Source organism: Schistocerca piceifrons, chromosome 9 (assembly GCF_021461385.2).
Source record: "Schistocerca piceifrons isolate TAMUIC-IGC-003096 chromosome 9, iqSchPice1.1, whole genome shotgun sequence".
Classification (NCBI taxonomy): Eukaryota; Metazoa; Arthropoda; class Insecta; order Orthoptera; family Acrididae; genus Schistocerca; species Schistocerca piceifrons.
Window position 1 is genome coordinate 56,014,242 of NC_060146.1, and position 26,401 is coordinate 56,040,642.

The following is a 26,401-nucleotide window of genomic DNA, read 5'->3' on the forward strand; positions in this document are numbered from 1 at the left end:
CTTCTTCCTGGTAGACAAAGTGAATGGCATGCTGGGAACCCATGTACCATAAGGCTGTCTAGCCAACAGTCCTGTAGACTCAGCAATACTCCAAGTCTTCCAAGCAATAATATTTGCATCTGGAAAAGCTTCAAGGCCACCATAGTCTGCATGATTGCCCCAAACAATAGCCAGTGTCAGCCATGTACTGCCTCCAAACACTGCTTGTACATCACAGGTGAAATTAACACATTGGGACCTCCAATTAATTGCCGCCAGCGACGACGCCATACACGTCGCAGAGGGATTGCTGAGGCATGTTAGCACAAGTTTACTTTGAAATCCACACACTCATGCTCCTGGCAGAAGGTTCACGGAACCTCCTTGGAGCTATCTCTCTACCGGCCCACCCTCAAACGGCACTCAGCAATGGCGAAGACTTAAAGCTTTCCGTGTGAGCTCTGATTTCTCTTATTTTAATTACAATGATCATTTCTCCCCATGAAGGTGGGCGCCAACAAAAAATTACTTTAAAAAATAATAATCAATATACAGTGTCTGCGGCTCGCGGTCTTGCGGTAGCATTCTCGCTTCCCACGCACGGGGTCCCAGGTTCGACTCTCGGCGTGGTCAGGGATTTTCTCTGCCTCGAGATGACTGGGTGTTGTGTGTCTTTCGTCATCATTTCATCCTCATTCACTCACAAGTCGCCGTAGTGGCGTTAAAGAACTTGTGGAGCGGCAGCCGAACTGCCCTGCGAGGGGTCTCTTGGCCACTGATGCCGTACGCTCGTTATTAAAATACAGTAATGAAATTTCGGAATATATTTGTCTCGGTAACACATTTAGGTGATTAAAGTTGCAATATTACATTTTAATGTGGGCACGAAGTAAGCCGTGGCAAATGTGAAATGCTGGTACATTAATAACCAGTGTCACCGCGAAAATGTTGAATGCGAGCATACAAATGTGTATGCATTGTGTTGTACATGTGCTAGATGTCAGTTTATGGAAGAAGTTCGACGCTTGTCGCACTCGGTCAGTCGAGACAGGGAAGGTTAATGACGGTTCTGGATGACACACGAGTTGTCGTCCAATGATGACCCATCTGTGATCGATATATCTACACTTAGCAGAGCGTGCTGGGTTACAACAGCGGTATGTGGCCGGGCGTTATCCAGTTGGAAAACACCCCCTGGAATGCTGTTTGCGAGTAGAAGCACAGCAAGTCGAATCACCAGATTGACGTACAAATCTGCAGTCAGGTTGCGTAGGATAACCGTGAGAGTGCTCATGTTGCCAGACGAAATCACACCCCAGACCGTAACTCCAGGTGTAGGTACAGTGTGTCTAGCATGCAGACAGGATCATTGCAGGCAGTGAGCTGGTCTCCTAACCAGCACACAGCCATCACTGGCACCAAGCCAGAGCTGGCTTTCATCAGAAAATACAACAGATCTTCACCCTGCCCTCTGTTGCTTGACACTACACCGAGTCACAAATGGCTGTGGTTTAGGGTCAGTGAAATGCACGCTACAGGGTGTCTCGGTAGTGCCACATGGCCATCCAAAAACGCAGTCTTTGGTTTGCTTTCCCCACCACAGTACATATGTGCCTTGTCATGTGACTAGGGCCTCCTGTCGGGTAGACAGGCGATTTGACGTCACTTCGGCGACTTGCGCGTGGATGGGGATGAAATGATGATGATTAGGACAACATAACACCTAATCCCTGAGCGGCGAAAACCTTCGACCCAGCCGGGAATCGAACCTGTCCCCTTAGGACTGACATTCGGTCACGCTGACCACTCAACTACTGAGGGCGGAAATTATGTATGCAATCGTTCCACAGGGTTGTAGCCTCTCCCTGGTGTCATTCAATCTGTATATTGAGCAAGCAGTGAAGGAAACAAAAGAAAAATTCGGAGTAGGTATTAAAATCCATGGAGAAGAAATAAAAACTTTGAGGTTTGCCGATGACATTGTAATTCTGTCAGAAACAGCAACGGAGTTGGAAGAGCAGTTGAACGGAATGGATAGTGTCTTGAAAGGGGGATATAAGATTAACATCAACAAAAGCAAAATGAGGATAATGGAATGTAGTCGAATTACGTCGGGTGATGCTGAGGGAATTAGATTAGGAAATGAGACACTTAAAGTACTGAAGGAGTTTTGCTATTTGGGAAGAAAAATAACTGATGATGGTCGAAGTAGAGAGGATATAAAATGTAACCTGGGAATGGCAAGGAAAGGGTTTCTGAAGAAGAGAAATTTGTTAACATCGAGTATAGATTTAAGTGTCAGGAAGTCGTTTCTGATAGTATCTGTATGGAGCGTAGTCATGTATGGAAGTGAAACATGGATGATAACTAGTTTGGACAAGAAGAGAATAGAAGCTTTCGAAATGTGGTTCTACAGAAGAATGCTGAAGATTAGATGGGTAGATCGTATAACTAATGAGGAGGTATTGACTACGATTGTGGAAAAGAGAAGTTTGTGGCACAACTTGACTAGAAGAAGGGATCGGTTGGTAGGACATGTTCTGAGGGATCACCAATTGGAGGGCAGTGTGGAGGGTAAAAATCGTAGAGGGAGACCAAGAGATGAATACACTAAGCAGATTCAGAAGGATGTAGGTTCCAGTAAGTACTGGGAGATGAAGAAGCTTGCACAGGATAGAGTAGAATGGAGACCTGCATCAAACCAGTCTCAGGACTGAAGACCACAACAACAACAACAACAACAACAACAACAATCGTTCCACTTTTAGTTATTCGTGATTGTAATCCCTAAGTATTTAGTTTAATTGACAGCTTTTAAGTCTGTGTGATTTAACGTGCAACCGAAATTTAGCTTCTCTCAGGAACGGGTAGAAGAATCGAGTTGAAATTGATGTTGCATTCTAAAACCTACGGTCCCTTAAGTGATGTAAAAAACGTAAGCTTCTAAGTCAATGAAATCAAAATGTACGCCCTTTTATGTCACATAATTTGACAGTCGGAAACTCTCTCATCAAAATCTGCAGAGTACATCCCGTTGACTTAGAATCACGCAATTTGGCAAGGATCGGTGTTTAACTTTACATGAAAAGGAAAAGAAAGCCTTTTTAGCAGTCATTTGGATCACCTCACACGTTTAATATTTGGAGTCAATTGCCACTTTTCACACCAAACAGATATCTTATTTAAATAATTTTGCAATAGGTTCTAATCTTCTGATGGAGACGGAAATGCTGTGTGGCTAGGGCCTCCCGTCGGGTAGACCGTTCGCCTGCCGCAAGTCTTTCAGGTTGACGCCACTGTGGCGACTTGCGCGTCGATGGGGATGAAATGACGATGATCAGGACAACACAACACCCAGTCCCTGAGTGGAGAAAATCTCCTACCCAGAAGGGAATCGAACCCGGGCCGATAGGTATGACAGTCCGAAACACTCACCACTCAGCTACCAGAGGCGGACACATCTTCTGATGATTTTACGTGACGATAAATTACAGCATAATCTGCAAGAAATCTAAGAAACCTGCTCAGATTGTCTCCTAAATCATTTATATAGATTACGAATAGCTGAGAGCTATTGGGGAACGCCAGATAGCACTATTGTTTTGCTCGATGACTTTCCGTCAGTTACTGTGACCTTCTTGACGGTAAATCACGAATACAATCGTATAAGTGAGACGATACTCCAGAGGTATGCAGTTTGATTAGGAGTGGCTGTGAGGAATGGTGTCAAAAGCCTTCTGAAGATCTAAAAATATGGAATGAGTTTGACATCCCCTGTTGACAGCACTCATTACTCCGTGAGAATAAAGGGCTATTCGTGTTTCACAAGAACGATATTTGGCTGCTTGTCAATAGATCGTGTCCTTCGTGGTAATGCGTAGTGTCAGAGCACACTACACGTACGAGCCGAACATGATGACCACCTGTTTAATAACTTGGTGGTCCATCTTTTGAAGACTATATGTCACCGATTCTGGGCGTCATGGATTAGACAACTTGCTGGTAGGTTTGTGGAGGCATGTCGCACCAAATGTCCACGCACAAGTCACGTAATTTCCTTAAACAGTGGGCTGTTGATTAGTGTACGTACTGATGGTGCCAGATAGTGACCCAAATGGGTTCGATTGGATTCACATCAAGCGAATTTTGTAGCCAAGACACCAATGTGAGTACACTATCATGCTCCTCAAACCTCCGTAGCACGGTTCTGGCTTTCAGACATGGAAAGTTACACTGCTGAAATATGGCAGCCACTGGGGAAGACATCAAGCATGAAGGGATGCAGGTGTTTAGCAGTTGTCAGCGTATCTTCGACTACTACCACAGTTCCCATGTCGCCAATGGCTTCCATTTTTCTGCCGAGAAGACGGTATGTATTAACTTCTGGCGCTACAAAGAGTTTCTCCCACCGTCCTTACATCTCGGTCCCGTTGCTCTCCCATTCGTGGAGACAACAAAATTTTTAGGTCTTACATTTGACAGGAAACTTAGCTGGTCCCCACATGTGTCATATTTGGCTGCCCGTTATACCCGTTCTCTAAATGTCCTCCGCGTTCTCAGCGGTACGTCGTGGGGAGCGGATCGAACCATCCTACTTCGCCTATATCGGTCGATTGTCTGCTCAAAGCTGGATTATGGGAGCTTTGTATACTCCTCTGCACGGCCGTCCATCTTACGCCGCCTCAACTCTATACAACCTTGGGGGTTACGTCTTGCGATCGGAGCATTCTATACTAGTCCCGTAAAGAGTCTTCATGCTGAAGCTGGTGAGTTGCCACCAACCTACCGTCCCGGTATACTGCTTGTCGGTATGCCTGTCGGCTACTGTCAATGCCCGACCACCCGTCTTATCTTTCCATTTTTGACGACTGTCTCGACCGTCAATACGGGTTGTATGTATCTGCCCTGATACCCCCTGGAGTTCGCTTTCGTCGCCTCCTTCAGCACCTTGATTTTTCACTTCCTGCAACCTCTCGAGTGGACGAGAGCCAAACGCCACCATGGCTCCAGGCTCAGGTTCGCGTTCACCTTGACCTCAGCTCGCTCCCAAAGGAGGCTACCCCAGCTTCGGTATACCACTCACGGTTTGTCGAACTTAGTATAGGCGCTAATGACCACCGTAGTTGTGCGCCCTAAAACCACAAGCAGCATGATACTGCTCCCACAAACCTGCGTCGTTGGCACGGTGCACATTTCTAACCGCCGTTCGCGTGGATAACGGCTTTTATCGAGCCGACCATCGACCAAGTGTGGCTGAAACGTGAGTCGTCCGACGAGACGACACGTTTCCATCGATCCACAGTCCAATCTCGACGCTCCCCTGGCCACTGCAATCGTAGCTGACGATGTCGTTGGGCCAACACGTGAACACATAGGCGTCATCTACTGCAGACCCCCATGTTCAACAGTGTACGATGAACGGTGTGCTCTGAAACACTTATGCGTGCACCAGCATTGTACCGGAACTCTTTCGGGAGACACAGTACAGATCACCACCTACCCTGCTCTACAGAGCAGGCAAGCCTCCAAATTTCACGTTCTGTCAAGAGTCTGGACCATTACCGCCCAGTAGTAGTTTCACTGTCATTCTACAATAGCACTTGAACATTCGACCACCGTTTTCTAGATATTCGTTCACAAGCTCTGGGTAGTAATACAAAGGTCACTCCAAAAGAAATGCACACTATTTTTTTAAAATCCATCTTTTATTCTACATGTTTGAAAGTTTTACAGTGTGTAGATACATCCTTTAGGAACAATATTTTCATTTCTCCACATAATTTCCGTCCCCCTCAACTGCCTTACGCCATCTTGGAACCAGCGTCTGTATACCCACACAGTAAAATTCTGGCAGCGTGCACAAGGGAGTCATCATCTTCAAACCTTGTTCCACGAAGACACTCTTTCAGTTTCCCAAAGAGATGATAGTCACATGGAGCCAGGTCAGGACTGTAAGGACGGGTGTTTCAGTGTTGTCCATCTGAGTTTTGTGATCCCTTCCACGGTTTTTTGACTAACATGTGGCCGTGCATTGTCGCGCAACAGCAAAACATCCTGCTTTTGTCCATGTGGTCGAACACGACTCAGTCGAGCTTGAAGTTTCTTCAGTGTCGCCACATATGCATCAGAATCTATGGTGGTTCCACTTGGCATGATGTCCACAAGCAAGATGACTTCAGAATCGAAAAACACCGTAGCCATAACTTTTCCAGCAGAAGGTGTGGTTTTGAACTTTTTTTTTTCCTTGGGTGAATTTGCATGATGCCGCTCCATTGATTGCCTCTTCGTCTCTTGTGAAAAATGATGGAGCTATGTTTCATCACCTGTCACAATTCTCCCAAGAAATTCATCTCCACCATTCTCATACTGTTCCAAAAGTTCGCTGCATACCGTTTTTCTTGTTTCTTTGTAAGCCACTGTCAACATCTTAGAAACCCACCTGACACAAATCTTTTTTAACGCCAATACTTTGAGTATTCTCCAAACACTTCCTTCCCCTCTCCCGACGTAGCGTGACAATTCGTTCACTGTGATGCATCTGTCAGTAGTCACCAATTCGTTAACTCTCTGCACATTGTCTGGAGTGTGTGCAGTACGAGACCTGCCACTGCGAGGACAATCCTCAATATTGCCGTGCCCGCTTTTATCACATAACCTGCTTGCCCACCGACTGACTGTACTGCCATCGACAGCAGCATCTCCGTACACTTTTTTCAACCTCTTGTGGATGTTTGCCACTGTCTCATTTTCACATCACAGTAATTCTATGACAGCACGTTGCTTCTGACGAACGTCAAGTGTAGCAGCCATCTTGAAGACATGCTGTGATGGCGCCACTCACGGGAACAGGTTGAACTAAGTTTGAAAACAAGAGGGAAGGATGTATCCACACACTGTAAAACTTTCACACCTGCAGAATGAAAACTGTATTTTTACAAAAATAGTATTTCTTTTGGAGTGACCCTCGTAATACCACTTTTGTCGCAGTCGCTTATGCCGGTAGCTTTCCCCATTCGCGGCCTTTGTCATCACTAGAATGATTCCTTACCGTATCACACCCCCGCAACGCCAGCATCCAAGATCCACCCTCGCAGTGGGCAGTGCTCATAACGCTTTGGCTTATCAGTGTATACAGTCTAAAATCCTACTGCAAATCGGCGTTAGCGATACAGGCCTCTAATTCAGCGGATTACTCCTATTTGCTTTCTTGGGTATTGGTGTGACTTGTTATACTTTCACGTCTTTAGATACGAATCTTTCGATGAGCGAGGGGCCTTTATATGCTAGCTAAGTATGGGTCTGCAGTATCAACATACTATAAATTATGTGTCCCTTTGGAAGTCAGATATGGAAACTGGTGAGATTGAATAAGAGCCTCTGACCGTCCTTTTCACCAAACTGTCGTCTTCTAAAGTTGTGTCCCCTGCGCAGAGGACAGTTCTTCTGTCGTGGGATCTTCTTCGGCGGAGACTGCTATGCTGTCAAAAAAATAATAATAAGAGAGAGAGGTCATCAGTCCCCTAGAACTTAGAACTACTTAAACCTAACTAACCTAAAGGTATCACACACATACATGCCCGAGGCAGGATTCGAACCTGCGACCGTAGTGGTCGCGCGGTTCCAGACTGTAGCGCCTAGAACCACTCGGCCACCTCGGCCAGCCTATGCTGTCAATTCGAACTGTGACTGGGCTTTCTGTGGGATGACACTTGCCCACGTTAGTCTGTGTATCCACAGAGAGCAAGATGTGTAGTACTGATAATTATGGTAGGCGACACTTCTCATTAATGTATCCTGTTCGGTTATTATTCAAAAATGGCTCTGAGCACTATGTGACTTAACTTCTGAGGTCATCAGTCGCCTAGAACTTACAACTAATTAAACCTAACTAACCTAAGGACATCACACACATCCATGCCCGAGGCAGGATTCGAACCTGCGACCGTAGCAGTCACTCAGTTCCAGACTGTAGCGCCTAGAACTGCATGGCCACTCCGGCCGGCTTATTATTCAAATGTTCACACATTTACACTGTCTTTTAAAACACTCGACATAGCTTTCTTAATTGTATGGTAACTTTTCCATCCAACTTCCGAAATATGATTCACATGTCCTGCTTTCTGGTACACACTAGACACAGTGAGTATTACATATTCACAACTAAGTTACACCCGATATAGAGTACAACATGTCTGGCTCTGAAGAACACCCGAGACAAAGTGACTATTACATATTCACATCTAAGTAATGCACGATACTGAGATGCGTATCTGACCCTCCAGAAAGCCTGAAACAGAGCGACTAGCGACGTACTTCGTCTCCCAGGTGCACCAAACTGACTTGAAGGCGTCAGAAGCACTTCGGTTGCAATGTCGTTACTCTTATGTTTCTCAAAACTAGTGAAATTTAATAAACAAAACCAATAGATTCGTAGGGTAACCATGAGAGATTGTCACACTAAAAACTGTGTTAAATACAATGGAAAGTATATAAGTAATTAATAAGAGAAGTTAGACGTTTTTTTGCCTAGCGCCCGAACCTACCGACCAATCAGAAGCAATCATGCAATGTAGGCTTTCACGGCCGGTATTGTCTTCAGTTGAAACTTCCGGGCTGAGAAGCGGTGGTCGATGTATAAAATTTCCACCTAACGTTTCATCTCCATCTGCGGGAGACATCTTCTGAGGTCGTCCGGCTACTGCCACTGAGGCACCATGTACTCTCGCATTTATAGAGCGCATAGAGGGCACCACCATTCGTCACGTGATGCCGACGGTATGCCTATCCTTGGAAAATGTCATCATTCTCGATTAAGAGTAATCGATTGTCATTCTGCTGGTGCAACGTCTGCATCCATATTTCGTCCAACTTTAAAACTTCCTTTTTTCTATTAAAATTGTTATGGTGTTTGTGAATTTCTATATCTTCTCTACACATGCGAGCATGATAATGGGATGTTCGACATCCCCTAGCAACACCTGGGGCACACAAAATTCCATGCAGTTGTGGACAAGTTTATATTGGAACAACGAAAAGAAGTGTAAACACCCGCTTAGCCGAACATAAAAGAAACCGTCGCTTAGGACACATCGAAAAGTCGGTCGTAGCTGAGCATGTTTTTTGAGATGGGAATCACGAAATTAAATTTAATGAGACAAGCGTTCGAGCACGAAAATCCCATTATCATGCTCGCATGTATAGAGAAGCAATAGAAACTCACAAACACCATAACAATTTTAGTAGAAAAGAGGAAGTTTTAAAGTTGGACAAAATATGGATGTCGACGTTAAGCCAGCAGAATGGCAATCGATTACTCTTAATCGAGAATGATGATGCTTTCCAAAGATAGGCATACCGTCGGCATCACGTGACGAATGGTGGTTCCCTCTATGCGCTCTATAAATGCGAGAGTACCTGGAGCCTCAGTGGCAGTAGCCAGTCGACCTCAGAAGATGTCTCCCGCAGTTGGGGATGAAACGTCAGGTGGAAATTTTATACATCGACCACGGCCTCTCAGCCCGGAAGTTTCAACTAAAGAATCAGAAGCAAGTTCAGTACCATTAGTGGACTCTCTCCCACAGGACTGGTACGTACTGAGCCATCTGTCGCTTGTACCTCACTCCACTTTTGTACCATATGCTACCTCACGTTTATCAAACTGCATCAAGGCGAGCTTCTAGCAGAACAAAAAAGCTGTCGGTCACAGCCAGGAATATCACAGCACTCTGAGAGGAGGATGGGATGTGTCCAGCCTTCGCCTTTAGAACTGCCTCAGCTCTGCAAGGGACACTTTCCACGTGGTGTGTGAAGTCCATGGAGGAAAGCCAGCCCACCCTTCCTCAAGAGCTGAGAAGTTAGTGAGGTTGGACGCTGAGGGCTGGAGTGAAGCGGGCGTTCTAACTCACCCCTGAGGTATTCCACTGGATTAACGTCAGGACTCTAGTTAGGCCACTCCATTTCGGGGATGTTATTGGCCACGAACCATTACACCACAGATCCTGCTCGGTGACAGGGTGCACTGTCTCGATGGTACAAAAAGTGATTGTCTCCGAACTTCTCCTCTACTATCTTAGAAGAAAGATTAAGGAAAGGCAAATCTACGTTTCTAGCATTTGTAGACTTAGAAAAAGCTTTTGACAATGTTGACTGGAATACTCTCTTTCAAATTCTGAAGGTGGCAGGGGTAAAATACAGGGAGCAAAAGGTTATTTACAATTTGTACAGAAACCAGATGGCAGTTATGAGTCGAGGGAAATGAAAAGAAGCAGTGGTTGGGAATGGAGTGAGACAGGGTTGTAGCCTCTCCCCGATGCTATTCAATCTGTATATTGAGCAAGCAGTAAACGAAACAAAAGAAAAGTTCGGAGCAGGTATTATAAAATCCATGGAATAGAAATAAAAACTTTGAGGTTCGCTGATGACACTGTAAGTCTGTCAGAGACAGCAAAGGACTTGGAAGAGCAGTTGAACGGCATGGACAGTGTCTTGAAAGGAGAATATAAGATGAACATCAACAAAAGCAAAACAAGGATAATGGAATGCAGTCGAATTAACTCGGGTGATGCTGAGGGCATTAGATTAGGAAATGAGACACTTAAAGCAGTAAAGGAGTTTTGCTATTTGGGAATCAAAATAACTGATGATGGTCGAAGTAGAGAGGATATAAAATGTAGACTGGCAATGGCAACGAAAGCGTTTCTGAAGAAGAGAAATTTGTTAACATCGAGTATAGATTGAAGTGTCAGGAACTCATTTCTGAAAGTATTTGTATGGAGTGTAGCCATGTATGGAAGTGAAACATGGACAATAAATAGTTTGGACAAGAAGAGAATGGAAGCTTTTGAAATGTGGTGCTACAGAAGAATGGTGAAGATTAGATGGGTAGATCACCTAACTAATGAGGAGGTATTGAATACAATTGGAGAGAAGAGGAGTTTGTGGCACAACTTGACCAGAAGAAGGGATCGGTTGGTAGGACATGTTCTGAGGCATCAAGGGATCACCAATTTAGTACTGGAGGGCAGTGTGGTGGGTAAAAATTGTAGAGGGAGACGAAGAGATGAATACACTAAGCAGATTCAGAAGGATGTAGGGTGCAGTAGGTACTGCGAGATGAAGAAGCTTGCACAGGATAGAGTAGCATGGAGAGCTGCATCAAACCAGTCTCAGGACTGAAGATCACAACAACAACAATGGGCAGTACAAAATGCTGTAAAGTGTGCTCACATCTGTACACAGTTAGCGTTTTCTTAACCACAATATGGGAACCACACCTTAACTACAACATCCCCATAGCATAAGTTCACCCCATTCACACCTCATTGTTGGCACTACATGTGGGGACAGGCAATCTCATTCAGGCATTCTCCAAACCCGAACTTTTCCGTCAGATTACCACAGGGTAAGAGCGATTCAGTCATTCATCATCCAGTGGCGTCACTCTTTTCTCCATCCAAGCATTGCTTAGCAATGACTGCAAAACTTCCTATACACAGTCATTGTGCTACCTGGGGCTACACTGGACTCGCATTCGGCAAGACGACAGTTCCTGACTTAGGTTTTCTGTGTTGTTGTGGTCTTCAGTCCTGAGACTGGTTTGATGTGGCTCTCCATGCTACTCTATCCTGTGCAAGCTTCTTCATCTCCCAGCACTTACTGCAACCTACATCCTCCTGAATCTGCTTAGTGTATTCATCTCTTGGTCTCCCTCTACGATTTTTACCCTCCACACTGCCCTCCAATGCTAAATTTGTGATCCCTTGATGCCTCAGAACATGCCCTACCAACCGGTCCCTTCTTCTTGTCAAGTTGTGCCACAAACTCTTCTTCTCCCCTATTCTATTCAATACCTCCTCATTAGTCATGTGTTCTACCCATCTGTTTTCTGTACATTCCCTAAATTGCGTCAGGCAGATACTGGGATGATTCCTTTGAAAGGGCACAGCCGACTCCCTTTCCTAATCCGATGGGACTGATTACCTCGCTGTTTGGTTCCCTCACCCAAATCGACCAACCATCTATTTGGAGTACTGACAGAAGTTTCAGAACACTCTTTTCGTGACTTCATGCAATTTTTCATAACCATCCTCCACAATAGTCGACGGTTCCTGTCTGGCAGCACGTTTTTTTGCCTCGTGTTGGTTTATTGTGGTTGTCCCTTCACGTTTCCCCTTCATAATCACCTCAACAACTTTGAGTTCACCAGCTTTACAAGGGTTGAAATATTCCTGATGGTGACATTCAGTGGCTAGTCCATGTTCGAAGTCACTCAGCTCTCGTGACCGACTCAGTACACCGTTAATGCTCCTCTGCTGAGAACACAGTACTTCCCGCCTCCTTTTCTACTGACAGGTCTGACACTAGTGACCAGTTCTGCATTACACAGGGGTGTGTGGATACTTTTGATCAGATACCATTACTATATATCTAAATCCATATGGCCATTCTGCGGTTGACAGACACATGTTTGGCAGAGGTTTTTTTTTCTTTATTGTGATTTCATTCCCCTGCCCCATATGGGTAGGGGAGAGCTGTCAGTGGCACAATCCGCCGCTCTTCAGCTGAGTGACACGACAACTAAAACAAGAAGAAAATGTTACATACATAAGGTGATAAAAAAAGGGGAATATAAAACAGAGTAATGGGAGAAAATGGAGGTAAAGATACACTGACATGGAGATGTTCATGGGAGACAGTTAAAAAAAGTCACCAGAAAGCTAAAAAAACACAGTTGGCGATTCTTAAAATACAGAGAAGACACTGAATGCACATGCACAGGTTAAAAGTCGGCCACAGTATTAGAAACGCTCCAGAACAACACACTTAAAACCCACTTGGAGCACACACGACGAAGAATAAGACTGCCAGGTGGGACCTGCCAAGGGAAAGGTCAGAGAGGATGGAAAAGGAGGGGAGAGCATGGGGCAGCTGGGGAAGCAGCAGGATGAAGAGAGGAGGGGCAACCGTGGGTCCACGAAGAGGCAGGAGACACATGGGGCAGGAGAGGAAAAGGGAAGACAGGGCAGGAGGGAGCGCAGAGACACTGAAAGGGGGCACAAGAGATGGAGGGGGAGTAGGAGGGGGAAGCCGCTAAGGGGCAGGGAGGGGGAGGAGAGGGAGCCTGGAGGAGGAGGCAGGAAGAGGGGGTTAGAGTTGGCAGAGGATTCATGGGACCTCTTTCAGGCTGTTTCTCAACCGTTCCACTCTCGAGTGTGCGCTCTGATTTCTCTTTTTTTTTATCACGATTGTGATTTCTCCCTGTGTAAATGTCAACAAAATACAGGGTTTATCAAAAAAAATCATCCGATTTAAAAATCATAACTGTTATGTTATTTGAGATAAGTTCATGAACAACGTACTTTCGGAAAGAGCAAACTCTCAAGTTTTACATGGTTCCCGCCAGGTAGCAGCAAGTGTCCGCCCACTTCAGTTCTAGAAAAAATGGTGCCAGGCCAACAGAAAGCATTGTGTGTTCTACGTCTTGCGCAGTGCAGGTCAGTAATAACTGTTCAGCGTTTGTGTAAAGGCAAATCGCCGGGCCGTCCCCGAGTGTCTGACGCATAAGTAGAACACATCCGCCGTAGTTTTACAAGGAATCCACAGAAATCCGTTCGCTGTGCTGCTCAACAGCTCAACATCCCCTCGGTGCCCATCTGGCGTGTGTTGCGTAGATGCTTAGACATGAAACCGTACAAAATTCAGCTACTGCATGCTCTTCGTGAAGATGACAAACAATGTGTGGAGTTCTGTAATTTTGTTCTTGGCATGATGTAGGATGGCAGATTTCTTCCACGCTTACTGTTTAGTGATGAGGCAACATTCCATTTAAATGGAAAAGTGAACCGTCATAATGTGAGAATATGGGGTACAAACAACCACATAAAGTTGTACAAAATGAGATGGACTCTCTAAAATTCAATGTCTTTTGCGCAGTTTCACGGAAAAAGGTGTATGGTCCATTTTTCTTTGCCCAGAAGACTGTTACAGGAAGCACATGTCTCGATATGCTTGAGAACTTTCTTTTCCCACAATTGAAGACTGATTCGAACGACTTCATTTACCAATAGGATGCGGCACTGCCATACTGCCATCTGGAAACGTCAAAATTTTTAAATCGAAGAATTACTGAATGATGCCTCGGTCACACTGGACCAAATGATTCAGCCTTACATTACTGGCCTCCACAGTCACCGAACCTGACTGTATGTGATTATTTCTTGTGGGGGCTTATAAAAGATGCTGTCTATGTGCCTCCATTACCAACAACAATGAATGAACTGAGACTTAGCATAACAGCAAAGCTGTGGAAACTGTAACTCAAGACATACTCGCTGCAGTATGAGAAAATCTGAATACCGCATTGACAGGTGATGTGCATCTCAAGAGCAGCATATTGAACCCTTCGTTGTATATGTTTATTGTTGTTGTTGTTGTTCTTGTGGTCTTAAGTCCAGAGACTGGTTTGATGCAGCTCTCCATGCTACTCTATCCTGTGCAAGCTTCTTCATCTCCCAGTACTTACTGCAACCTACATCCTTCTGAATCTGCTTAGTGTATTCATCTCTTGGTCTCCCTCTACGATTTTTACCCTCCACGCCGCACTCCAGTGCTAAATTGATGATCCCTTGATGCCTCAGAACATGTCTTACCAACCGGTCCTTTCTTCTTGTCAAGTTGTGCCACAAACTCCTCTTCTCCCTAATTCTATTCAATACCTCCTCATTAGTTATGTGATCTACCCATCTAATCTTCAGCATTCTTCTGTAGCACCACATTTCGAAAGCTTCTATTCTCTTCTTGTCCAAACTGTTTATCGTCTGTGTTTCACTTCCATACATGGCTACACTCCATACAAATACTTTCAGAAACGACTTCCTGACACTTAAATCTATACTCGACGTTAACAAATTTCTCTTCTTCAGAAACTTGGCCACTTCCAGTGCATTTTCTGTTGCTTGTTGAAGATCATCTTCTGTACAGGAGACTGGGCACAGTCAACAGTGAAGCTTGTGTCAAACTGTGTCCACACCGAATATCATTTGGATCAGTGTATCCCCATCTTGCCAAGTTAACTTTTGATCTTCCAATCCAGATCTCAGTCGATTCAGGGACTTCCAAGTTGTCCATTCCCCGTCATGGCCTGGAGGTAGAGCTTCAACAACTCTTTTCCAACTAGGGGGAAGGTAAGTCATAGCCCTCCATAGTTGTAACCTAGCTTGTTCAGCAGTGGTTCTAACTTCCTTTGATGTCCTAAGGAAACTGTTCCTTGACTTCAGTCGTTGCATATGCATTTCACACCCATACAAAGGATGGGTAATTTCCTGTTCCACTGCCTTCCTTTCCTTGTTCACAGCTATCTCTCTTCGAACAGCTGTTGGTGCAATTCCTGCAAGGTTGTAAACCCATTCAACTGGAGCGGATTTCAAGCAACGTGTTATAATTCTGCAGGTTTCGTTGAAAGCTACATCAACCTGTTTGGCATGAGTTGAATTATACCAAACATGACAGGCACACTCTGCCACAGAATAGCATAGTGACAATGTTTCAGTCTGACTACCCCACTGTGATCTGGCCAGTTTTCGTAGGAGACTGTTCCTGGAGGAAACTTCTGACTTGGATTTCATGCAGTGCTTTTTGAAAGTTAGAGATCTGTCAGGTGTCACTCCTAGGTTCACTCCTGGAAATTGAAATAAGAACACCGTGAATTCATTGTCCCAGGAAGGGGAAACTTTATTGACACATTCCTGGGGTCAGATACATCACATGATCACACTGACAGAACCACAGGCACATAGACACAGGCAACAGAGCATGCACAATGTCGGCACTAGTACAGTGTATATCCACCTTTCGCAGCAATGCAGGCTGCTATTCTCCCATGGAGACGATCGTAGAGATGCTGGATGTAGTCCTGTGGAACGGCTTGCCATGCCATTTCCACCTGGCGCCTCAGTTGGACCAGCGTTCGTGCTGGACGCGCAGACCGCGTGAGACGACGCTTCATCCAGTCCCAAACATGCTCAATGGGGGACAGATCCGGAGATCTTGCTGGCCAGGGTAGTTGACTTACACCTTCTAGAGCAAGTTGGGTGGCACGGGATACATGCGGACGTGCATTGTCCTGTTGGAACAACAAGTTCCCTTGCCGGTCTAGGAATGGTAGAACGATGGGTTCGATGACGGTTTGGGTGTACCGTGCACTATTCAGTGTCCCCTCGACGATCACCAGTGGTGTACGGCCAGTGTAGGAGATCGCTCCACACACCATGATGCCGGGTGTTGGCCCTGTGTGCCTCGGTCGTATGCAGTCCTGATTGTGGCGCTCACCTGCACGGCGCCAAACACGCATACGACCATCATTGGCACCAAGGCAGAAGCGACTCTCATCGCTGAAGACGACACGTCTCCATTCGTCCCTCCATTCACGCCTGTCGCGACACCACTGGAGGCGGGCTGCACGATGTTGGGGCGTGAGCGGAAGACGGCCTAACGGTGTGCGGGACCGTAGCCCAGCTTCATGGAGACGGTTGCGAATGGTGCTCGCCAATACCCCAGGAGCAACAGTGTCCCTAATTTGCTGGGAAGTGGCGGTGCGGTCCCCTACGGCACTGCGTAGGATCCTACGGTCTTGGCGTGCATCCGTGCGTCGCTGCGGTCCGGTCCCAGGTCGACGGGCACGTGCACCTTCCGCCGACCACTGGCGACAACATCGATGTACTGTGGAGACCTCACGCTCCAGGTGTTGAGCAATTCGGCGGTACGTGCACCCGGCCTCCCGCATGCCCACTATACACCCTTGCTCAAAGTCCGTCAACTGCACATACGGTTCACGTCCACGCTGTCGCGGCATGCTACCAGTGTTAGAGACTGCGATGGAGCTCCGTATGCCACGGCAAACTGGCTGACACTGACGGCGGCGGTGCACAAACGCTGCGCAGCTAGCGCCATTCGATGGCCAACACCGCGGTTCCCGGTGTGTCTGCTGTGCCGTGCGTGTGATCATTGCTTGTACAGCCCTCTCGCAGTGTCCGGAGCAAGTATGGTGGGTCTGACACACCGGTGTCAATGTGTTCTTTTTTCCATTTCCAGGAATGTATTTTGGAGTCTCATAGTGTTCCAGTTCGACCCCCAGTCACACCATTGTCAGCTTACGAGTGGCTTCCTTGTTTCTCAAATGAAAAGCACACACTTGGGTCTTTGAACGGTTTGGTTTAAGCTGGTTTGTGTTGTAGTATCTGGATAGATCTTTAAGGGCATTCATGAGGCTGTTCTCCACTGATCCAAGATCTGTGCTGTAGGTGGCTAGAGTGAGGTCGGCAGCATTTAAGAAGCTCTTGGTGTTTGGGGATATCGGTTGGTCGTTTGTGTATAAATTAAAAAGAATTGGAGCCAAAACACTTCCTTGTGAGAGGCCATTCTTCTGTAGTCTCCATCGACTATGCTGTCCTTGAAAGTCGACGAAGGACCTGCGATTCTGCAGAAGGGAGGCGATGTGTCTGATTAGACCTAAAACCTTTGGTCAGATTGTAGACCTTGACTAGTAGTAGATCACTGATGGTATCATATGCTGCAGATAAGTCGACAAATGACACTCCTGTCACCTTCCGAGCTTCAAAGCCATCTCCTATAAACTGTGTGAGTTTTAGCAATTGTCCAGTACAGCTTTTACCTGCACAAAATCCAGATTGCTGAGATACAAGTGAGGGGCCAATTGCAGGTGATAGGAATTAAAAATTCCAGCATTTTGTAAAAGTCACTGGATCTCGACCAACGCGAGCAGCAATGTCGCGATATGATAAACCTCAATCGCGATAGGCTACAATCCGACCTTTATCAAAGTCGGAAACGTGATGGTAAGCATTTCTCCTCCTTACACGAGGCATCACAACAACGTTTCACCAGGCAATGCCGGTCAGTTGCTGTATGTGTATGAGAAATCGGTTGGATACTTTGCTCATGTCAGCACGTTGTAACTGGTCTAAAATTCTTTGGATAATTTCCTTCTTTGCCACGTTTGAGCAAAGCAATCAGTCGATTCTTCCGCTATATGTTTGGAATTTGGTTTCTGCTTACACAATTATCTAAAAGCTGGAGAATCCATTTCTGTGGGCGGCGACTGTTGACTGCTACGGTCGTAGGTTCGAATCCTGCCTCGGGCTTCGATGTGTGCTATGTCCTTAGTTAGTTAGGTTTAAGTAGTTCTAAGTTCAAGGGGACTGATGACCTCAAATGTTAAGTCCCATAGCGCTCAGAGCCATTTGAACCATTACTTTGTACACTACTGGCCATTAAAATTGCTACACCAAGAAGAAAAGCAGATGATAAACACGATACCACAGTTCATCAAGAGTAGTGATTGGCATATTGTGACGAGCCAGTTGCTCGGCCACCATTGACCAGACGTTTTCGATTGGTGAGAGATCTGGAGAACATGCTGGCCAGGGCAGCAGTCGAACATTTTCTGTATCCAGAAAGACCCGTACAGGACCTGCAACATGCGGTCGTGCATTATCCTGCTGAAATGTACGGTTTCGCAGGGATCGAATAAAGGGTAGAGCCACGGGTCGTAACACATCTGAAATGTAACGTCTACTGTTCAAAGTGCCGTTGATGCAAACAAGAGGTGACCGAGACGTGTAAGCAATGGCACCCCATACCATCACACTGGGTGATAAGCCAGTACGGCGATGACTAATACATACTTCCAATGTGCATTCACCTTGATGTCGCCAAACACGGATGCGACCATCATGATGCTGTAAACAGAACCTGGATTCATCCGAAAAAATGACGTTTTGCCATTCGTGCACCCAGGTTCGTCATTCATTGAGTACACCATCGCAGGCCCTCCTGTCTGTGATGCAGCATCTAGGGTAACCGCAGCCACGGTCTCTGAGTTGATAGTCCATGCTGCTGCAAACGTTGTCGAACTGTTCGTGCAGATGGTTGTTGTCTTGCAAACGTCCCCATCTGTTGACTCAGGGATCGAGACATGGCTGCACGATCCGTTATAGCCATGCAGACAAGATGCCTTTCATCTCGACTGCTAGTGATACGAGGCCATTGGGATCCAGCACGGCGTTCCGTATTACCCTCCTGAACCCACTGATTCCATATTCTGCTAACAGTCACTGGATCTCGACCAATGCGAGCAGCAATGTCGCGATACAATAAACCTCAATCGTGATAGGCTACAATCCGACCTTTATCAAAGTCGGAAATGTGATGGTACGCATTTCTCCTCCTTACACGAGGCATCACAACAACGTTTCACCAGGCAACGCCGGTCAATTGCTGTTTGTGTATGAGAAATCGGTCGGAAACTTTGCTCATGTCAGCACGTTGTAAGTGTCACCACTGGCGCCAACCTTGTGTGAATGCTCTGAAAAGCTAATCATTTGCATTTCACAGCATCTTCTTCCCGTCGGTGAAATTTCGCGTCTGTAGCACATCATCTTCGTGGTGTAGCAATTTTAATGGCCGGTAGTGTATTTAAGCCAAAGTGGATTTGCTCGGTTCGTATATCATCCAAGCCAGCTGATTTGCTATTTTTCCTTTGTTTGATAGCCTTCTGTAGTACTTCGATGCAGGATGATGATGCACAGGCAACACTCTTCCTGTAGTTTACGGGCAGTCGGTTTGTGGGCGTGGAGCTTGCACCAGACAGCATCCCAGCTGAGTTTCATCAGCTCCAGATAAGCCGAATTTTATGGCCAAAGCATTAATGTAAGTTCTCTGTCGCGCTCATCACTGCAGCATGATTCAGACCTTGTCACATCGACAGTTATCCTATTGGAAGATGCCATCACTGTCGAGGAAGACATCAAGCATAAGTGATTCCAGGTGGTCCCAAATAATGTTCACATAGTCCACACTCTCACGGTGCCTTCGATTGCCACTGAAGATCCAATGGAAGCTGAGGAAATATTCCCCATAACATAACAATTCTCCCACCAGCTGCTTCTGTGGGGTACTGCATGTTTTGACCAGCCACTCTCCTGGGTGGCTGTGAATCTGGACACGACCATCGACCTGGTTTAACAATAAATGGGATTCATCTGATGAGGCAACACAGTTTGATTGATTGACGGTCCAATTATTATGACCCTATGTACACTACAATGATAATTGACGATGTTTTTGTGACAACTTGGGAACATGTAAGGGGTCCTCTGCTGTGGAACACGACGTTCAGTACTGTGTGCGGAATGGTTTGCTCCATTGTGACTGATCACCATTCTCTACTGGCGATTAGCTTGAAGGATCTGTCAAGCTGTTCAGTGAGATGGGCTCTGAGGCTTCAGGAATATGATGTCACAACGGTATACAAAAGTACATGCAAACACAAGGATCCCAACTGCCTTTCAAGGAATCCTTTGGCAGAATGCAGCAGTGTGGATGGAGTCTCAGTCATCACTGCATTAAATTGTATTGCTGCTGAAGAGAGAGATGATGCAGCACTGCTGAAAATGCTGGAAACACTGATGGAGGAGAAACTGACCAAAGAAGAGTTTCAATTAATTAATGGAGTCCTGTATATGAAGAACTATGATCCAATGGGGTGGAAATGGTTTCTTGTCATCCCAGCTCATCTATGGCAAGTTATCCTGCAGTATTTACACAGTACTCCAACATCTGTTCAGTTGAGATTTGTGAAGACTATTGACAGAATCAGACACAGGTGTTACTGGCCAGATCCCTACCAATACATTAGAAACTATGTGAACTGCTGTGTGGAATGCTAATGATGGAATCACATGCTACAATCAACCCTGGGGTGTCTGATATTCATTCCACCCGCATTAGTCCCATTCCACCCAATTGGACTCAAACTCTTGGAGAGAATTCAAAATTCAACAAATGGGAGTCAACGGATAGCGGTCTGTACAGGCAACCTCACACACTATGCTGTCACTAAAGCTATAGCTATGCTGGGTGCCAAAGCCACATAAATTACAAAGTTGTTTGTAGAAGACATCATTTTGAAGCAAGGAGAACTCCAGTCATGATCATTGATTGTGAAAAAGTTTTCCAGTCAAAAGTAGTGTCAGGGGTAACCTAATATGATGGCAACTGTCTACCCGCCAAAGACAACTGGCCTCACAGAATGATTTAATAAGATATTTGCAGATATGTTCCAAATGTTCACTGATGTCAAGCAGAGAGACTGGGGCATGGTACTGTCCATTGTGACATTTGCATGCAATCCAGCAAAGCAAGACACTAGAGACAAATGCCCTTTTTCTGCTCCTTGATCATGAGGCAAAAGTGACAAGTGAAACACTATTCTCATTTCAGCTGGAAGATGTTCAGCTGAGTAAGTGAATCATCTTACCACCAGGACCAAAGAAGCAAGACAGCTGTCTTGCATGCGGATCTTAAATGAGCAGGAGAAAAACTGAGTGTACCAAGTGTGCAGTACCAGCTAGTAAGATATACCCTGGGAGACTTGGTATGGCCTTTTATGTTTGTGCAGAAAGTAGGACTTTTCAAAAAGTTAGTAAAGCACTACTTTGGACCATATCAATCCTTCATTACTTGTTAGACATCAAACACGTAGTCAAGGATTATAACCCTACATCAAGAAGACGAAAGGGCAGAGATGTTGTCCATGTCCTATGTATGAGTCCCTACTACAGTCCAGAGGTGCAGGTCAGTGATGGGAGGTGCAAGGAAACTGAAGACCCACTTGATGGTCATGAAGCTTTAACATGAGGGGTTTCTTTCTATGCTCATAATAGTGAAGAGGATGTAACAACATGACCAGAGTGCAAGGATCTAGTAGTACCTCCATACAGATTGCTATTGACAAGATTTAGGTCCAGAGTGCTATAGTTGGTTCCAGTAAGAACCTCTGAAACAGTGGGTCACTGTTTCTGCAGGAGTGAGAGTAATTCTATGACCAGTATAGTGTGATGATTAGCATAACTGAGTGGTGTGTTTGGATTGCCTGTTCGGAACTAGCCACCAGCAATTATTTGTTATTCATTAGTTGTCATTTCTGGAAGTTCTTGAAATACCTTAAGTTTGTAGTGTTTGTATATTCTGGAATATTCACTTTTTATATAAATACTTGCATTCTAGAACTTCTTATTTTTGTATAAATAGCTATAATCTCTGTCTAGGAATTTAGTTCTGTTGTGGCTATATATTGGTGTCAGAAATAAGTATGCTTTCAGTTCTAAGTGCTGTACTTCGTTGGTGGTACTGGCTTCAGATTTGTAAGTAACTGGGGATTCCGTTTGACAATATTATCAAACAACTGAACTAATCAGTCCTAGCAAAATATAAAGTGACAAGTTTTTGAGAACCACTTTACCACGCTGCTGTATCAGCTGAATTATGTCTTCGTGGGAATATGAGGATACCACAGTCAAAAATGTTGGCTGCTATCTAAAAAAGAAAATAAGTCCATATATTTGTTTTAGTAAAATACAGTTATTTTAATTTAACATTTTATTCATTTTTTTGTGTTTATGATCAATAATTCTATTTTCAATTAATTACAAATCAAAACCAAGACATCACAATGCTTCTATCCATTTTTATGAACTAAATTTTGATCATGTTGAAAACATGTACGCAAATGTCTATACAATATATAAATTTTGTATGAGTTGGTATACAAGAGACAAATTTTACAGATTTATTCCATATATTTTACCAGAAGTATGCAAGCAACGAGTAACATCAAAATTGACAGTATTTCCCGTTAATATTCGTCTTTTATGCATTTTCATCTCAAAAAATTTTGCAGGAAAAGCTATAGTAAATCTGACAAACTTATTCTCTTTCAAATACTTTTCCATAGCAATGAACAGTAATTTGGGAAATAATATCACAATGTACACATCACTGCACACTTCGTGCTAAGTAACTTATAAATACTTGTACAAGACTCATGTATGTGGCTAGGATGCATCACTTTACCTGCTTTGTACTAAGAATGAGTGTTACTGTTTCTGTAAAAGGCTGCAACAAATACACAGTGCTGTCCATAAGCATCTCTGGAGTTTCAAAAGAAATCTGCACAAAAATTAAGACTTACAGAAAATCGATGCATGGCAGTACAAAGAGCATCTCTCCAGGCTCATAACACACATCACAGGTGTTAAATATGGACATAGTTTGTGATGCAGGAGATGTCAATATGTGCTTGCGATTGATTGAAATTGCTGCTGGTACAACAGCAATGCATTTTGGAAATATCTTCATTGCATTGTGTTGCATTGCCTATGTGTGAACTATTAGGTTGGTGCAAAAGTTCGTAGTGTTTTTACCTAACTTTAATGAACAAAACTGATACACATAATAGAGACTTTAGTCATCAATAATATATATTACTTCACTATTTACAAAAGTCTGCCAATGCTGGGGTAGCTTTTTGATTCCACAATTATAGAAATCACGTGGTTTTGAGGTGAAGGACTCGTCAAGCCATGTTCGGAGCACATTTTTGTGCAGAAAGGGAGTTCCTTCAATGTTATTTGATAAAGAGTAGAAAAGGTGAAATCTGAGAGTGCAAGGTCAGGTGAATGAGGTGGGTGTAGAATGACTTCCCAACCCAACTCCTACACAGTGTTTTTTGACAGTTTATTAGAATGTGGGCAGACCTTATCATGGAGTACATCTGCATCTACATGGATACTCTGCAAATCACATTTAGGTGCCTGGCAGAGGGCTTATTGAATCACTTCACAACTCTCTTTTATTCCAATCTCATATAGCATGCAAAAAGAATGAACACCTATATCTTTCTGTATTAGCTCTGATTTCCCTTAATTTATCACAGTGATCATTTCTCATGTAGGACACTGTCAACAAAATATTTTCACATTCAGAGGAGAAAGCTGGTGATTGGAATTTCATGAGAAGATTCTGCTTCAATGAAAAACACCTTTGTTTTAATTATGTCCACCTTAAATCTTGTATAATTTCAGTGACACACTCTCCCCTATTTTGCAATAATACAAAATGTGCTGCCCTTCTTTGAACTTTTTCAATGTATTCCATCATTCCTATCTGGTAAGGATCCCACACTGTGCAGCAGTATTCTAAAAGAGGACAGACAACCATAGTGTAGGCAGTCTCCTTAGTGGCATCATTTCATGCAGTCTTCCTGGTTGTTGTTCTTAAATTGTGTCTGTAAGATGTCTCAGTTGTTGACAGCCGTGGTGGTTACACCTCACTGAAGTAATTCGTAGTACACCACACCAATGCTGTTCCACGAGATGCAAAACATTACCTATTGTGGATGCAGGCAGGTCTTTGTACCAGAAGGTCGCTGCTTTGTTTGGGTTCAACCATTCTTTTCTTTTCCTTATGTCAGTATAAAGACACCATTTCTGATAATAAGTAATGACTCAGGAGAGAATCATCAGGAGTGTTTAGGAGCCAATTGATGAAGAACAAGTAGAAATGCACTCACTAATTTTTGTGATTTTGGGTTAGAGCACACGGTACCTGTACACTCAATTTTGAATATTTCCCATTGCATGCAAATGTCATAAAATGGTAGAATGGTCACAGTTCATCAAAGATGCTGGTTCTTGGGTACATTGACATGGGTCATTGTGGATTAATGTGTTTAAATGAATTTCATCAGATTCCAATAGTCTTCCTGAATTTGGAGAGTCACTAATGTCAGAATGATCCTCCTGAAAAAGAGAAAACTATTTTCTCTCCATGCTCTGTGCAATGGTTTATCCCCATACACATTACAAATGTGTCTGGCTGCCTCCGCTGCTGTCACCCCTCTGTTGAAGTCAAACAGAAGGCTATAAAATTATTTAAAGCAACTGGGAGGTATTCTTTCAGAAACACTATATCATTCACAAAATTAACTGATGCTGCAGAACACCAACAATTCAAAGTGCTTATTTCCCTGAGTTACTGCCTTTTTCTCTAATTTATAGAAGTGGATGTAGTTGTATCTGAGTAATGAATGCTTTTCCCTGTGTTTTGAGCTGCATGTTGACTCTGTTGCAGCCAGCTACCAAGAGGTGGTGCTGAGCATCCTGCCCTTCTACCACATCTACGGCTTCAACATCATCCTCAACCTCACTGTGTCACTCGGCATCCACAATGTCACCTTGCCCAAGTTTACTCCTGCCAGTTTTGTCAAAGCCCTAGAGGATTACAAGGTAAGAGTGCTTCACATACAATGTAATTCACAAATTCCAACACAAAGAATTTGCTTGCATGAGTCATGAGACACATAAGATAAAACAAAACAAAGCAATCTGACTTTGGTCAAAAAGCAGTTGCCAATCATATGGGGAAAAGACTGTTGTGTGAGTCTAAGTGTTCATTGCACAGGTGTGTCCATTCAAGCAGTTCATCCTCTTTAATGAGAGTCAATGATGCATAACTTGAAATAAGGTACTGAGGGTGGGGGCACCCTGGTTAGCGTGCTGGACTTGCATTCAGGAGGACAGTATTTCAAACCCTTGTTCAGCCATCCAGATTTAGATTTTCCATGGTTTCCCTAAATTGCTCCAGGTAAATGGCAGGCTGGTTTCTTTGAAAGGGCATGGTGGATTTCCTTCCCCATCCTTACACCATCAGAGCTTGTGCTCTATCTCTAGTGACCTCGATGTCGGGATGTTATACCCAATCTTCCTTCCTTCCTGAAATAAGGGATACTGGCGCTGTCATGGTTGCAAACTATTGACATGAGTTGTTTACAGAAGAATGGAAAAACTGCTAGAAATCACTCTAAAAGGAGATGCGTTTTGGTTCCATAGAAATGTAGGAACACACGAGGCAGTGCGGCCCAATGGCATAATGTAGAAATTAGACTGCAGAAAGGCAAACCTGCATTTATAGCATTTATTGATTTTAAAGGAAGTGTTTGTCAGTATTGACTATAGGTAGTAGAGATACAATACAGGTTATTCACAGCTTCTACAGAAACCAGACTGTAGTTATAAGAGTTGCAGAACATGAAAGGGAAGTAGCAATTGAGAAGGGAGTAGTATTATCACCAATAGTATTCAGTCTGTGCACTGAGTAAGCAGGAAAGATGATGAAAGAGAAATTTAGATAGGTTCTTAAAGTTTAGGGAGAAAAAACTGTGAGGTTTACCACCAACATTGTATTTCTGTCACAGATAGCAAAGGACTTGGTAGAGCTATTGAACAGAATGGACAGTGTCTTTATAAAAGGTTACAAGATGAACAATAGTGTGATAGTGTAGTCATATTAAATTATGCCTTGCTGAGCAAACTAGATTAGGAAAGGTATGCAGGAAGTAGTAGATAACTTTTGCTATTTGGGTAGTAAAATAACTAAAACTCCGGAATCGAGCTGACTTTATAAAATGTTATGTACTTGGCCAAAATAAAAAGGAGGAGGAAAGAGAAAAGTTTTTAAAATGGAGGTTTATGTGTGCATTTGATAGAGTAGTTCCACATTAATGCAG

At 44.3% G+C, this 26,401-nt stretch overlaps 1 protein-coding gene across 2 annotated transcripts in view; it reads left to right on the plus strand.

The window, feature by feature from the left end:
- LOC124716906 (probable 4-coumarate--CoA ligase 1) overlaps nucleotides 1-26,401 on the plus strand; it is a 488,949-nt gene that overhangs the window by 337,020 nt on the left and 125,528 nt on the right. For both annotated transcript variants that reach the window (XR_007005668.1, XM_047243467.1), the window contains exon 4: nucleotides 24,967-25,121. Coding sequence is in view for 1 of the 2 variants with exons in the window: in XM_047243467.1 (XP_047099423.1) it covers nucleotides 24,967-25,121 (155 nt within the window). In the remaining variant the exon portion in view is untranslated. The remainder of the gene's footprint in view (nucleotides 1-24,966; nucleotides 25,122-26,401) is intronic.